General features: G+C 32.5%; 1 protein-coding gene across 1 annotated transcript in view; it reads right to left on the bottom strand.

The window, feature by feature from the left end:
* The window catches only part of EPHA6 (EPH receptor A6), an 851,091-nt gene that overhangs the window by 686,917 nt on the left and 146,274 nt on the right, over nucleotides 1-17,900 (bottom strand). Inside the window, exon 3 of the mRNA XM_082392247.1 lies at nucleotides 16,398-17,061. Coding sequence (XP_082248373.1) covers nucleotides 16,398-17,061 — 664 coding nt within the window. The remainder of the gene's footprint in view (nucleotides 1-16,397; nucleotides 17,062-17,900) is intronic.

Raw genomic sequence — 17,900 nt, 5'->3', positions numbered from 1 at the left:
TCTAAACAATGTTCTGGTGCTCAGTCAAAAAAAATAATAAAATATTGATACATGCAAGTACATGAATAAATGTCCAAATAATTATGCTGAAATTAAAGAGGCCAGGCAGAAAAATGCATACTATATAATCACTGAGATATACAATTCTAGAATATGTGAACTAAAGCATAGAGACTAAAGTATAGAGCCTTAGTGATTGGCTGCAGGAAGGACAGGGAGAGAGAAATGATAAAGGTGCATGAGGAAATACTGGGGGATGATGGATAGGTTCATTATCTTGATTATGCTGATGTTTTCATAGCCATATATACATCAATGTTTTTAGCAAACTGTACACTTTAAAGTACAGTTTTTGTATGTCATTATACTTCATAAAGCTGTTATAATATGTTTTATATTTATCTCTTGATTTTTAACTAAATTTTACACATTTTATTTTAAAGTAAACAAGTCTTTTAAAATATAAATAACTTTCTCTGTTAGAACTTTTTACATCCAGTTTACTTTACTGAAATTGGAATATTTACATTAACTAGGAGATAATCTCTATAAAGCAAAGTGTTTACCTCTGTGAAAACTCAGGTCATTCTTGATGGTAATATATTATTTATTTTTATGCAACTAAAAAGAATGGGAGGCCCAAAAAGAGAAAAATCACTTCAAATGATCAAAACAAAAGAGATCTGAAAAATAATGTATTTAATAGTTTAAGGGAAAAAATTTAAAGAATAGATTCCTTTAAAAAATACTGCTATTCAGAGAGATGGCTTTGGATGAAAATTGCTGGTTCTAGGCCCTGTTTGGTGAGACAGCAGGAAAAAATAATTTTATGCTTTTACCGTCGCACTAATTTTTTCAGTTTAACATACTTTGCTTTTGCTTATCTTACAATACGAGGTTTGACCAACTAGTAAGCCTTTCTTCTACAATACTTTTGATGTATAATGTTACTTTTTTAACTCTTAACTTGAATTCATAATTCTATGAAAGGGAGTGAAAATGTTGACCAACAAAAGTCAATGATTTGGTAATTGCTTTTTTTTGCCAATAATAAAACTCTTGTCAATAATCTTCAGTTTAATTTACTTATATTGGAGAATTCATTAGACCTACTAATGAACTGGGCATCATTTTAATTAGAATTAACACTTTCATCCTTCTTATGAATATATGTAAGATGAACTTTGAAATGCTGGCCATCTGGGAAAAGTCAAGCTGTCATAGCAAAATTAAGACATTTCTCATGAAATAGTACTACTCTGTGGACACCAGACAGTAAATGAATAGACATTCATTGTTATTGCATTGAGGGAAATTCTCTCAAAAAAGCACTCCTATCTCCTTCAGGAATTCTTAGATACTTTGATCATCCCTTTGAAGTAATATTCATTTAAAGATACATTTCACATGCAATGCTAGACTCTCTCCAATGTTTCATTAGTAGGCATACGAGTTGCATGATATTTTTTCCACTTAGCAGTCAGACCATTAAATTGTATAAGCATCGCTAATATCTATGGTTCAAAGATCATAGTCTCTTCTTAAGGATGCCTGGTATACACACAAGAAAGAATCTGTTTTTAAATTTTTATTTTATATTGGAGTATAGTTGATTAACAATGTTGTGTTAGTCTCAGGTGTACAGCAAAGTGATTCGTTTATACATATACATGTATCTACTCTTTTTCAAATTCTAAAAGAATCTTAACAGAAGAGATGTATTAATTATTTCTCCATTTCCTCTAATTAAGTTTGTGTGTATTATTCCAGGGCATTAATAAAAGGAGGGAAAAGGGGAGGGAGGAGGGAGGAAGGAAGGAAGGAAGGAAGGAGCTCTTCTATTTGAAGAGCTCTATTCACGCTATTCACTTCGCTCTATTCATTCTATTCAAACAGTGAATAGCATGAGTTAGACTGACATTCCTTAGGAAGGAGATGATAATGCTTGCAATGAAATGCTGAAAATACATTTTAAGATTAAATATCAAATGATTTTTCCAAATCCTTATTTGTGATTAAGTGCAATGAATGACTTGAATATCTATATATATGAAAAGACAAGAATAAAAATGGCATGATATAGTCACAATTCTGCAGGAAAGCTTAATCAGGTAGTACATAGTCTAAGAAACCTCAAATATAAATGAAAATAAAGATAAAATATTTACCATGCAGCTTAAGTTGATTTTTTCAAAGGGCCTAAATAAGAGAGATGGTGGGAGGGCGGGGCAAGAAAGACAAATAGAAAAATAAATGAATGACAAAATACAGCAGTAATAAATTTGCAAGGGGGCTATGGAAGATAATATATCCCCAAAAATTCCTATGCATACATAGAACATTACACAATACATGCTTTACAATGTGAAACTGTTATTTTAGCTGAAAATAAAGGTTCTTATTTATACCTTAAACAGGTACAATATATTGCTTTTTTTTAGAAAAATCTTTATAAAAAGACACTTGTTCAAGATTATCAACAACTTGGAGAATCTTTTTAAAATGCCCATTCTAAATATGTTCTATAACATACTGAGCAAAGTATATGAAATTGTGGGCTCTGTGTAAATGTACACCCCCTCACAAAATCAACAGCACAATTATTTAAACAAAAGATTATGGCAAGTTCTGTGTGTATTGTGTGGCAGGGACCATGGTAATTCATAGCAATTCAGTTGTAATTCAGGATGTAATAGGTATGCAATAAATGTTTGTTAAGCCTATGGTATACATTAATAAAAACTTATCTGCCATTGCTGAAAGTGCAATATAATCTGAAAGCAGGGAGAAAAAAAATGAGAACCTACTGGAAACTGAGTATTATGGTTCACATAAAATCTGTTTCCTTGTAATTTCTAAGTAAATGACAATCTGAATTTACTTATCATTTGCTCCTATGTATCATTTTCCACAAAGAATATAAACTATTAACTCACCAATTTTTAACAAATAAATTTTCAGTGTCTAGCATGGCAACTAGTCAAGATGTTTCAGAGTAAGAGAATTAACAAAGACAGTCTTTGAAAAGGTCTCATCAGCAAACGGCCAATGCTGAACGAATATGCCTCTAATACAAATACACACATATACCCTACACTTTTTACAAATAAAGTCTTTTCTCACAGATATTTCTGCATTTTAATAAAAATCAAACTCTTTTTCCCAAAACAGATCAATATGAAATCCTTTACTGAGCATTTCTGAAATTATATTTCTTAGCACAGATGCTTTAACAAATGACTGAATAAAAAGATAGCTAACTTGTGAGGAAAACATTTCCACTAGAAGTTTTGTTCTGTTTAGTTGTAAAAATGTAACACACTAATAACAGGCTTAAAAGAACAAGTTTGATCATTTTATTTATATTTCCCAGATATACATTAATTTGCCTATATGGAAGAAGTCTACAAACACTATATGTAAAGCAAATATTTTAGGTTTACGGGCCATAGGGTTTCTGAAGCAACTACTCAACGTTGCAACTGTAGCTTGAAAACAGTGATAGACAATATGTAAATGAATGAACTTGGCTGTACTCTAAAAAACTATTTACAAAAAGGGGCTAGAACGGCAGGCAGGGTGTAGTTTGCCAACTCCACCTACAGAGTGTTAACGTGATACTGACAAAGAGTCTCTCCTTGACCAAACTTTTAGTCAGGCTCTTCTGAGCCCTCTGTTCAATTAGGCCTGACCATGGACTTTTGTCTGTGTTCCTGCAGAGTCCAGTTTTAGCAAGAATCTTACTAAACTGGTTTAGAGAAAATCCCCCACCCTAAATAACTGATCAACTCCTCATCTCCCATCATCCGCCAGGTGGTATCTGGTCACCCTGGTCCACCATTAGAAAGAATCCTGTCAGGATAGTTGAGCCAGAACTGCCCCACGCTTTACCCCTGATGTTTCCCTCTTAGTAATTTTCCATCCATTGACCCACACCACACTCCATGGCTATAAATTCCCACATTTCTTGTTGTGGGAATTTATAACTCCTATTGTTGTGGGAATTTTTTTCTTGTTGTGGGAATTTTTAACTCCTATTCAGAGTTAAGCTCAATTTCTCTCCACTACTATGACACTCCATTGCAGCAGTGCCCCTGAATAAAGTCTGCCTTACAGTTTGTTTTTTACTCTGGTATGAACAGACTTTATTGCTTGCAACAGGAAGTGGAAGAGGAGGGGATATGACAGCTCCAGCTCCTAGGGTGGCTCCACAGGCTTGGTCGCCACTCTCGAAAAACTTGGTTCTTTAACACGTGTCACAAGGATTTTTTTCTTTAACAATATCAAAAATAATCTGTGATTTTTCCTTTGATTGACCAAAATCCATATTTAATACCTAGATGATGTCTTCTTATTTTCATGTTTCTCTTTCACCTTTTCTCCGATTCTTCAAAAATTACTGTTTAATCATAGTTGTAAAGTTCCATGAAAATACTAATTTGTATCCTACAAACCAACATCTTTTTGTTAAAACTTTGCCTTAGGCTTCATTTTATTGTAACAAGAAATTTTCTGTGAGACTTTTCTTGCCCCCAAATAGATTCTTAAACCAAGGTACAATTAGAGGCTAATTGCACACATTCTAAAGAAAGATGGATTCAATGGTGAAGGTAACTCCCCTGGGACTTGGTAAAAGATGGCAGTGCTGGCACTATACCCACATCACTGTTGCTCTCCCCTCCCCAATCTCAATCCCTATAAAGTAAGAACCGTGGTATTAAATAATCCATCTATTTTCCCTATTAATTAGTTATCTCTACTTTACCATAGATAAAACTATCTGTAATTTATTCTATTTTTTCCCTGTCTACTCGGTACCACTGATAAATATTTCTCTTTGGGAATTAATACTACACATTTTAAATATCTTCTCTTGAATATATTTTAATGTCTGCCAGGGCTCTTGCTCTCCTTTAGCATCCTTTTCAAATAGTCTATATGGCATTCCACTTATTATTTCATATAACATTTCTAATCATTTCTGCTGAGTTCAAAGTGGCAAAACAGTAACAATTTTGAGTGTGATTTGTTTATAATTCTAAATTAAAATTTATATCTTACAAATATTTAAACTTCTCATCTAAGACCACAGTGTATACATCAAATTATTCTACTCTTCCTTACATCACTCAAAACAAATTTGTAATTCACTGCATTTGATAGAATATCCTCTTGCCAATTTTTAACAAATGTAAGAAAAAATATATAATTCAGCATTAAAGTAATAATGCATCAGGAACAGATAACTTTACTGAGTCAAAGATGGGTCATCTAAGTCAATATATTATTATAACATTTCATCAATAAGTATATAGAGAAATTTTGTGGTCACCTCAATAGATGTCAGAGAACTTTTGAAAAAATTTAGCAACCATTGTGAATAAAAATATTTACCTAATTAATGTATCCTATTTATTGTATAGGATAATTATTTTAAAAATTTTTTTACATAATTAAGCATCATATTTCATATGCATGGAAAATTAGTTCACATTTAGCAACCTTTAATACCCACATACAATTAGGCTTTAGGAAGAGTATGCTCTTGGTCATAATGCAATTAGTAAATTAATAGAGAATCTTTAGAAAAGCTCTCACATAATCCATATATATTGCCATTTCAAAGTTTTACCAGCTAAAAAATTGCCAGTTAATTTTATTTTAAATATTTAATTAATATAGAGATAAAGAATATAATTTTTTACCATGGTAGGGTGAAAAGTAAACCATCCTGAATAGTATTAGTTAACTTCAAAATAAGAATAGAAACAAAGAAATGAGGATATAAAACATTTTAAGAAAAAAAACAAAAAATAAACTGATCCTATTTAAAGAATTCTATCCAAGACAATAGTTGTTTATCTCTGTCCAAAGGAACAGGGCTTGCATCTTTCAAGAGGTTTTCATGGCTTTCTATAGCAGTCACCTTTGATACTGTCAAATAATGGGAATAAATCATGCTTTTTCCTTGTCCACTGCTGAAGATAAAGCAGAGCTTGTTTTTATGCTCCCAAAGTTCCCATCAATTTTGGTACTGCTTGCCTCTTTATATGGTGATAGTCCTTGTATAGAGCAACTGGCAACTGGAAATCCCCATCCCTTTAAATTTATCACCACTCTATAGTTCCCTGTATAATGGAGACTACCATTTTCAGTAATACCTATATTCCTTATTTATTATAACTTATCCTAAAAACAGATAGTTTGGCCTAAGCTCAGATTGAAAATAGTAACTGGTTATAAAGAATAATGATAGAGAAATACTTGTAATACTAAAATTTTCCATTTTATAGTATTATATGCCAAAAGGGAAAAAAAATTCAAGTACAAAAAAGGAGAACTATTTCTTTAAAAGGCCACGTGCATAATTGAGGACACCAGTAATTTATTTAATTCTCATTATAAGTCATTATTTCAAAGGACTCAAAAATATTAAGAATGTCCCCCCCATATCATCACAATGTGTATTCGAGTTTAGCATCACTTCCCAGGTAATCATAATAACTGTTACTATAAATAAAATTAAAAATGCTTTTCTCACAAAGGATAACAAGATATGTTAAACCAAAGTAAACATCTGAAGTATATTTATATCAGATACACTTTTCTTCAACCCTGTCACACCCACTCCTTGTTCTGTATCAAGTTTTATTCCTTTGATGCCTATTCTCCTTAGAACTATGTTGTCCTTCGAAATATACTTCCCTAGAGCTGAGATATGTAAATACTCTAAAAATGCAAATTATTACATTTTTTTTCATATGGAGGATACAAAGTCAACCATACCTTGTAGTTCTAATGCTAGCTTTGAATATATAATGAAAACATGTATAACAAAATTATCCTCAGATTTTAACACGCATGATATAATTTTACTATATATAGTTGTTGTGATGCTTAGAATAAAATTTAATCTGAATTATATACAGATTTATTAAATACAATATTTTGTTATACTCTATTCCTATAAAATGAAAAGTGAGATATTTTTCTTCTCTGGTAAAATTCTGCCATTATATCTTCAATGTACTACATAATATCCCACTGGAAAGTTTATTCTGAATGTTCTCTGTTGCTATTATGGATACTTCATGGAAATAATCACCCCCTCTTCAAATAGTTGAATCCTATTTATTTCTATGGACAGAGAATAAGGTATAAATTTATAGAAATAACTTTTACTCTAATGTTTAATTTAGCATAATTAGTTCAGTTTATATCTGGTTCGATGGAACATTAATATATAGCCTAATGCTTGTCTGTTGATCAAAAAAATCCTGATTATTTATACTGGATGTAGCTTAATATTAAAGTTTACACAAAGAAGCTTTTACTCTACTGATTATATAATTTTTACAAGTGTGTCAACTGTGAGTAAAATGTATATGTCATTTCTATGCCAAGGTTTCTAAGAAGATGTGTACCCTATATGCTTTCCTTCTTTCTCTCACTGGATACAGATGACTACAAGGCCATACGAGATAATGGAGCTACAGACGGAAAATATATAATTCTCCTATTTTCTGTATGAAGGAAAGCCCTCAACAGCCAGGAACACCCTGGACTGTAATGTAAATTAAAAATGAACTTCTATATGTTAAAGCTCTAGAATTTGGAATTTTGTCTTCTCAGCTTCTAAATATTACCCTAATTGAAGGGCGTGTGTGCATGTGTGTGCATGTGTGTGTGTGTGTATACACAACGAAAAAACTTCAGGTGTGGATTTTATGTGTAGTTTCTGACACATGGAATTGACAAATAGATTAAAAGGCTACTATGACTTTAAGGAAATCTTATTGCCAATAAATCATGAGTCTGGTCTAAAAGAGCCTGTAACTATGAAATGACTCTGGAGTCCCCAAAATAGATGAGCATGAAACAGGCATGAAAGCCGTTCAGTCACCAATAACTAATTGAAAAACTGTCAGGATAATAAGAAGTTCACAGATAGTATAGCCAAGGGCCATTGAGAAGGACGGATAAGAGCATCAACTCAACTGCTGTTGAGGTTCTTCACAATGCCTGCCCATCACTGCTATGGAGCACTAGTTCCTATTATTCTCCTTTCTTAATGGCAGTTTTCCACTTATTTCAACCATTGTATATTTTGTGTTAGGGTAAATGGCTTGTCATTTAATGTGTAGGTCACCAGCTGACAAAAGAACGTATCTGAACCTGATGGAGAAAAATTTGTATTGACAGATACATGAGGATGATTATGGTACACTTTGTGGATGAAGTGGCAGGCTACTGCAGAGATAACCAAGTATCTACAAAAATCGGGCTTCGTCTTCCATGATAAAGAATTGTTGCTGGAAAGTGACTATTGAGCCAGGGATAACATTTAACAACAGCCCACCCCTATTTGCAGTTAGGTGTGGTCACATAGGCAGTTCCCAGTGCTGTATCTGAGAGGAATTCATGTGGCTCTTCAGATCTGAGTTGGTTAAGAAACACATGTGTCTTCTCCAATCTCTTTTTACAACCTCTGAACTGGACACAGATAACTATAAGGCCCTAGGAGATGGCTGGCCCACTAAATGCAAGAAGTCCTAGATCCCTGAATGCATGGAGTGGAACTCCTGTCAACCAGTAATACTAACATGAATTATTTGGTAAATTTCTTAGGGCTCTTCAGTTTTCTATTTATAAGGCCTTAGGGAAGATTAGTTCAACTATAAACTCTCTAAATTAAAAAAAAAAAAAAAAAGACATAGAAAACAAGTTAGCACACAAGTTACAACTCTAAAGTACATGCTGACACTAATGCTTAGAAATATTTAGACTCAAAATTTATTTGAATGTGACTTTAAAATACATAAAGAATAAAATGGTATCCATAAAAAAGAAAAATAAATTATGAAACAAAGTAGGCAGAAATAAAACAATAACAAGTGAGAATGAAAAAAAAAAAACCTCAATGGATGAAGTAATCTCTTAACTAGCTGTAGCCAAAGTGAAAATTCATTACCTGGAAATTAGTTGAGATTGAAAATTAAAAAAAAAAAAAACATATCGGAGACAAAGAGGATAATATTGAAAGTCTTCAACAAATATCTCATAGGTATTCTAGAAATACAAAACAGAATAAAGTAACACACACACACACTTTTTCAGGTTAAAACACAAAATGAGAAGTGAAGCAGGAAAAAATAATCCATAGCAGTTACATAATAATGTAACTGAAGACCAAAAATATGGAACCTATAGGTAATCTCCCAAATAATGACAGTTAAGTCTGTCAGAAGGTCACTGGCAACAACAGATTCTTATGAACAGGGAAATAATATTTTCAGAGTGCTGAGGAAAAGTAATAGTCACTTAGTATTCTATCTCCAAATAAACAATCATTGAAAAGGGAGGACAAAATATTTTTAGATATCCATTAAATAAAGGGCTTAAAATTATAGAACCCTGCCAAAAGATCTACCAAAGGATATACTTCAGCAAATGGAATAATGAACCCAGTAGAAAGGATATAATGATAGAAAAAAATATCAAGTATAAAATCTGTTAATATATTTTGGTGTATCTAAGTACTGACTTTATGAAACTATTGATTTTGTTTCTTTAAAAAGCCAAACTAAAACTCTAGACAATGTTCACAAGAAAGGTAGTAATTTCAGGGGGTGACATGGTGTGTCATGTTGGAAAGAAAAGAGAGATACTATATAATTTTATCCCCTCTTAGAGATATATGTGTTAAGAAAGGATTTTTTAAATTAAGCATAGCTCCTATAGAAATATGATTTATAGCTTTCAAGTTGGCTGACAGTAAAATAGAAACTATAATTGAAGTTAAAATTTGGTCAAAATAATTTATTAAGAATGATCATTTCAAGACAGTTTATGTTTTAACCTATTTTAAAAATTGTGACAAAGAACAAAGTACAATATACTTATTTAACTTTATTATGTTTTGTTTGGAAATAATACCTTCTATTTTTAAACTCCTTCAAGCCTCTTGATTTCATATTATTCTCAAGCCAGATGAAAATCTGGAATTGCTTCATGCAATAAAGCAGCTTTATTTGGAATTGAAGGTTATATTGTAAGAGTTTATATTTACGTTGTGGTAACCTTTAGAAAGTGAAAATACTATTTGGGCCAGTAAGTCTGCCCCTTTTTCTGATCCCAATCTCACCTTTCAGCGTTTCATCATACCCTCAAGCCCCCTTATTTAATGCCAGCAAATCCTGGTGTTTCAAAATTTCTTTATGCTCTCTGCTTCCACAATCATCTCTGATAACATGATTAGACAGAAGATCATAAACACAGAGCGTAAATGCTTCTGAATTGCAACAGAGGACAGAGTCATGAAGCCTTAATAACAACACTCTTCAGGAGATCAAATCGATAGCTATGTCACCAAAGGCCCTGAATATCCCATTCACCTCTGTGAACAATAATGCAATGGTCCAAGAATTGCCACCATCCTTTCCTCCAGAATTTTTAAGCAGCACTAGAGGGAAAATAAACAAAAACATGTTTCTAGGAAGAGAAAAAGTTATAAAATATTCTTTATGTTTTAGAACTTTACTTTCATAGCCAGATGTTATTTTATTAAATTATATCATGTGATACTTAAAGGCTTAAAGAAGATACCTTTGCAATAAATATACATATATATTCAAAGCAGGTCTGAAATACCAAACCCTAACTAATATCTCTAAGTACAAATGTTACTACCTAAATGAGATTTATTCTAAATTAATATCCAACAGGAGTTTATTAGGGATTCATGTCACTTCGGAACTCACAACTCAACAAAAATTATTCAATTTTCCATGTTAATTGATTCCAATTTTCTTCCATAGTGTTAAGATATTCTTAGTTATATGAAGTGAAACACTATTTGATGTAAATTAATGTTTTATGAATCAATGCTATTTTTTATTCAAGCCCTTACTGGAATAAATTAAGACAATTTAAAAATTTAAATCTGTAACATCAATATGCCTAAGTATGGCAGTTTTAATTATGAACCTATGAAATAAAATAAAAATGTATGAAAAATAAGATATTGGAGCCAAGTATAAAATACTGCCTATAATGTAGAGTTACCCAAATTACTGTGTTTGGTTTTAAATTTTAGCATATCTGCTTAATATAATGTTTATGTCTATTTAAACCTGATCGAAAATAATAAGAATAAAAGTGCCTCTCTTTTTTGTGCTTCTAGAATTTGGATCTAGATACACCTTAACATTACAGAGAAAGGAATCACAAGTTGAAACATTTAGTATTATAACTTTTAGGATAAAATATGATAATAAATTATTTAAATGCAAATAAATATACACAATTCATTATATATGATAGTATGGGTAGATATAGATTTATTCTATTTTAAACCAGCTTATTGTACTTTTGTTATGTAGCAGGCCAAGAGTTCTCAAACGTATTCAAGTAAATTATGAGTATTCCTAAAACCTCACTGTAATTTTTCCTATTTATCATGTCTAACAGCAAAGTCCCAGATAAATCTATATTTTTCCATCATTCTCAGTAGCCTGAATCTCAGAATGGATGTGTAGATACTGTTCTAACAGTGCCCATATCAGATTCCACAAAATAAACACAGAGCAAAAAGGGCCTAATTAATGATGAGTAACTAAGGGCTCCTCTGTACTGTTTGGCAAGCAGGAAAAGTTAAAGCATCAAGGTGAGAGCATGGATGCTTGCAATAAGGAAATGAAAGAGAAAGAGAAAGGAAGGGAAGAAGTGAAGAAGGGGAGGAGAGAAGGAGACATGGAGGGAGGGAGGGAGGGAGGGAAGAAAGACACACAAAGACCAGACTGAGAATTATCTAGGCTTTAGTTATAAATCTAGTATTAGTTACCAAGTGGCCCCAGGGAATAAAATTCTGTTCTCTATAACTTAGAATCCTGATTCATAAAATGAGGGACAAAAATATTTTCAAAGGCTTTCCAGATCTAAAATACCACAACCCTCCCTGAAGAAAACTTTCCTATTTCACAGAAATACAAAGACACAGAGCATTCTGTCAGTATACCAACAACTTCTACCTTTAACTATTCAGTAGAACCTGAATAAGTAGGTACTACTTATCATTCACATCAATAAGTTTCTTACCCTTCATTACACAAATGATTTTTAAATATATCTCTTTTATCTGACAGCCCTGGTAAAACAGGCACATAAATAATTAGAACAAATTATAGCACAGATGACAGAGACATTAACTTTGTGAAGATACAGATATATGTGCTATATATATGTGACATATATATTTGTGCTAGACCCTGAAGGATGAATAAAATTCCACCACAGAAAAGGAAGAAGAAAGGGACACGAAGCAGCTAGATAAAACATGAAAAAAAAAGAGCAAGAAACATGAAAAATACATGGATTATTCAAAAGCAACAAAAACAGAACAGGAGACAGAATTTGCCGAAGTCAGAAAATAATAAGACAAGGCCAAATTGCGAAGTCCCTTGAATGGCACAATGACTAACAAGTTCTAATGGAAGAGAAAGAAAAAAATAGAATAATTTCCTAACATGAAATGTATTAAAATTGCTATCAGGATTTACACAATAAGCGACTTTAGGGCCTCAAACATCTCAGATGAAGCATCAGACATGTGAGTGAAGCCATGTTAGATGTCCAGCCTTGTTAAACCTCCAAATAACTGCAGTGGCATTGAGTGACCCAGATAAAACCAGCAGAAGAACCAGCCAACTGAACCCGGTCCATATTTCCAGAATGTAAGCAAATAACTTATACAGGATAAAGGATACTGTTTTAACAAAAAGCTAAAACATGTGGCATTTGCTTTAGTAACGAAAAGACTGTGGAGGCTGGAAGGGTGGCAAGAAGGCTGTGACTGGAGGATGGAAGAGCAGTAAATTAATTATTATTGGAGATAATGAAAGGTCAACCAACAATTGGTGAGAAATACTACCTGTGATAACTTGGAAGACGCAAAAAGTACTTCATAATGTTGTGGATCAAATTAAGAAGTTTTCCTGACAGATGGTGAAACTAGCAACTGGCCACATGGAAATTCTTATGACTAAGAAGGATAACTCAGAGGGCAAAGTCAAGAGTAATGAAGACAAAGAGCCACAGAGAACTAATCCCAGGTTGCAGAACTGGGCTCCAAGCAAAGAACAGTCCTTGCCCCTATAATTAGGGACTCTGATGATCTTTGCTGGATTTCAGAATCACAATGGACCAGTGATTGCTATGTTCCCTGCCTTCAGGAATGTGAGAATCTTTTACAATCTTCCTAATCCTGTCCCATGTGTGCTGTGTGTGTGAGGAACAATAACATCTCGTTTAGTTTTTAATTCTCCAGATGAAGGAGAGCTTTAGCTATGAAGCTTTATTCATATCCAGAAGAGATTTCACTGAAGCTCTTCTGGACTTCAACACAATGCCATAATGGAATAGATCTTTGGGAGGATGTGGGCTTTTGTGCATGAAGGAGGGACATTAGTCATGAGCATTAAGAGAGAAGACTGTGGTATACTGTTACACTGGCAGCTTCCTATAAACATACTTACAGGCATTCAGCCCCTTTTGCAGTCCCCTCGTATACTCACTTTATTATGGCCATGTGAAAAACTCCCTCTTTGGCAAGCCACTATACTGTAAAAAAACTTGAGTCAGATTCTTTAATGATGTAAGGCCATGTAGAGAGAGGCCCTGGAATATAAGAAGTCATCTTAGACATTCCAACCCCTGTTAAGCTCCCAGCTGAATTCAGCTACATGAGTGACCTCTGTTTACTCTACAATAAGCAGAAGAATTACCCACCTGAGCCCTAAGAAATCATAAATTATTGTGGCTTTAAGTTATTAAGTTTTGGGTTATTTTACCTCAATAGCAATAGATCATTGAGACATATGCCTCTATTTATATTTATCTCTACTACCTATCACAATGATTAACAGACAGTAGGTACTCAAAAAAATAGCTAAAATAAATGCTCTAATAGAATAAACCAGAAGAAAAGAGAACGATATACATTGTTTTTTCTTTTCTCATTATATATATAAACATACGGTCACATTATTGCCTGAGCTATTCTTTATTCACATAAATTTCAATTAATTTGTCATGTAGGTTATAGGTAATTCTGAGATTTGGTTGTGAGATAAATTGTTGACAGACTGCAATAGAATCCATGATAAAAAATCATTATCAGAGGATAGAAAGGGGCAATATGAAGCATCAAGAACACAAATAAATACTTTAAAATGGAAACTAGTGATAGTGTAAGATACCTTTCTCTAAAAATGAGGTCTCCACATCCACTTCCTTTCTGTTTGTAAATAGCAATTCATTGTATTCAATTGGAACCAGGCACATGTGTTTGCATGTAATAGTATTCCATATACTTTACCATTAATTGATTATAACCACTAATTTATTTTTGGAAAAGGAAGTTAGTAAGCCATGGATTTAGAATCCAAGCATAATCTTCCAATTTCTGCCATCTGCTAGAAGAAGATGATGAACATTTGTACTGTACCCACTCTCTCATTTCTGCAGTCAAATAAATTATAATAAAGATAACAAGCCATAAAAATGAACGAGTCTAGCAGTAGCTCTAGATAAGCCGATAATTATCATATGTTCAAAGTCATCTTTGCCAACAGCTGAAGGAATTTTCAGGCATGCAAACAAGAATGAAATTTCACAGAGCAGACATATTAAGCAAAAAACATCTAGTCATCAATGATTGTCACTATCTCTAATTCTGTGATCAATGCCATAAAATATATTTAATAATAATTAATCACATAAATCCTTAGATAATTATTGTTTAAATAATTTTAAAGCTTTATTATTTTTACCAATATCCAGCGTCTACCTAATATAAAATATGGTAAAACTACACGGTTAGTATATATCATATGTTTTATCCTTGGCTATTATTGCCTCCTTAATCTCACTGAAAAATTATTCATGTTGCATTTTCAAATGTAAAATATTCTATAGCACCTCTTCAAAGGATCATTTATATTGATAACTTATTTTTGATTCATTCTAAATCCTTGTTACAGGTGAACAAAAATTTGAATTAAATCTATATAAATTTCAATGAAATATATTTTAATGATTAAATAGTGAAGGAAAGTTGGCTCACACTTTCAATAAATATACTACAGACTTTTCATACAAACAGTACTTTCAAATGACCGAACATAATCATCACCGGTGGTTTTAGTGAACTTTTTCAGCATTCAAGAACCCAAGCGCTTTGTAAATAGATAAAATGTTTAAAAATTCATATATATTACCACTGACCCTTATATAGAAACAAATTTTTTTTTTCTCATTTACTTTCATCCCTTTTAATGGGTGGGAACATACCACTGAACATCACCAAAAAAGTAAGTAAATTCAGTATGGTGCTATAGAAAAAAAACTATAAATAATTTACCATTGAGAGGAAAAGATCTCTACTATGTTACTATTTACCAAGCATTAATTTTATTTCTTTATTTGTGTTTTGATTATGAGTCCTAAATCCAAACATAATTGATATAAATTATCTTTATCAGGGGATATACAAAAATTTTTAAGTGTATATATTTATTAGATTAATAAGCCTTCATAAAATGATTCAAATAAAAAAATTGTTTTATCTTGAACATTACAGATATTTCATATCATAACTCCATGAAAGGTATGGTTTTAAACTTAATCAGCATTGCACTGTGTTCATACTTCCTAACAATTTGATCTTGCACAAGTACTGCTATTTAAACAAAAAAAGCTAATGTGTTATATGGTAGGAAATTGTATTTAATAGTAGCAAAGGATAAATTAATTTCTGATACACTCAGTACTCAATCACCAAACACATAACATTCCTATAAACTATCCTATATATTTTTAAACATATGTATGATTCATATGCAAACATATGAATTCCTCATTTATTTAAATATAATTTCAGCTTACCTAGGTACAATTCAATTATTACAATTCAACATGAAAGAAAGAATTGTTTTCAAACTGTCTTTAAATGTCATATTCTCCATAAACCACCAAAACATAAAAGTTAAGCAAATGCCTGCTTTGATCCCTCTTGCTTTTTGTTGCTGCTATTGATGTTGCTTTCCTTTATAATAATCAGGTGAATACAGCAATTCATACAGCAACTATTTTACTGAAGGCAATATGGAAGAACACTTGTCATGGTATATAATTTATTTTACATTTTCATACACCATTCCCAGGAGGAAAAAAAAATCAGAAATTATCTTATAGTTAATATGAGTTAATTTCTTCCACAATTAATTCTTCCAGGAATAGTATTCGAAAATGTATTATTTGAATATAAATATACAACCAATTTACCTTTAAAGAAACATCATTTGAATGCATGAATAATTATTTAAATATTTCTTTCTTACCGTGGCAAGAACCTTCAATTTCTTCATATCCTGTACTGCAGATACACCTTCCAAGAGGAACCAGCCAATCTCCATCAGCTCCACAATACAGTTTAGGAGTGTCACGTTCTTCTGCACTCTTCACACAAGAGCCCCTTACTTCAACCAAGGAGGAAGAATCAACCCTTGGGATAGTGTCTGGAAACATGGCCAGATTACGAACAGTAAAGGGGCACTTTTTGTAGAAAACACGGACCGAAACTAGGGCAATGCATGCCCCGATGTCTTGAAAAGCCAGATAAAATCCCTTCCTTTCTATAGGCCCCACCTCACGAATTTCAGTGTTGAGTTTGAGGATGCGATCACCCAAATCCATCTGGGTAAAACTTTCATCAGCAGCAATTGTGTCAATCTTTGTATACTGGCTTGGCTTGAATTTAATTCCATGAGACTCATCTGATTCCACATAATATAGATTAAATGTTTCTTTGCAAGTCCCCAAGACCCATGGGATGCTGTTACAATCCCTCAGTGTGAACTTCATTTCCACATAAATTTTCTGAGCTGCATCACGGGAGATCCAGTTTGTACGAAGCCAGTTGTTTTGGTTTGGTTCCATCACATTACATACCTGGTATGTGTGAATGGGCCTATTGTGTTCATCCATTTCAGTGATGGCATCCCACTGCAAAAAGCAAAAATAAAATAAATGATTATGAAACCACAGTGGTCGAACATATATGATTACTTCAAAAATTTTCTGTTTTACTGAAAGAAAAATGAATAAAAAGGATACAAATAAAGCAAAGCAAAGCAACAATGGTGCAGGATTTTAACCAGGAGCCTTTCATTAAGACAATAGGTTCTGAACATACCAGCTGTCCTGGTATGAATCTTACATTCTTACATGTTAGTTGCAAGATCAAGGGATACTTTATTTAACCTCTAGTTTCCTCAACTATAAAATGGAGCTGATAAGAGTACCTGTTTCATAGGATTGTTGTGAGGCATAAATTAGTTAATATATGTAAAGAACTTTAAATGGTTTCTAGTACTCTATAAACAACCTAAAATAGCATCTATTATGTGATCAAATAACTAGACCGATGACAAATGTACTCTAGTTACCCATTTGTCTTCATATCCAATTTGCCACAAATTGAGGTATATTCATCAGTATTCAATTAAATATTTACATGTCTATTTTGATAGAAAATAGACATAGAGAAGGCTTTAGATTTATTCAAGAAATATTTATCAGGCTCTATTCTGGACACTAGGAATACAGCAGTGCACTAGCTGAACAAAACCTCTCTGCCTTCATGGATCTTACTTAGAGTGAGGAGACGCAATAAAAACTGTAAATGAGTCAACTGAAAAATATGGTAGAAAGTACAATGGGAAAAAATAAGGCAGGGAGATGGGGAAGAGGGTTGAAATTTTAAATAGTATGACCAGAGAAGGTCTTACTGAGGTTGTGACATTTAAGTAACGTCTTAGAGGTGAGGTAGTGAAGAGGAAAGA

The sequence above is a fragment of the Balaenoptera borealis genome (assembly GCF_965194805.1).
Source record: "Balaenoptera borealis genome assembly, chromosome: 5".
NCBI lineage: Eukaryota > Metazoa > Chordata > Mammalia > Artiodactyla > Balaenopteridae > Balaenoptera > Balaenoptera borealis.
Note: the sequence above shows the minus strand (reverse complement) of the source record. Positions and strands in the feature narration are given on the sequence as shown.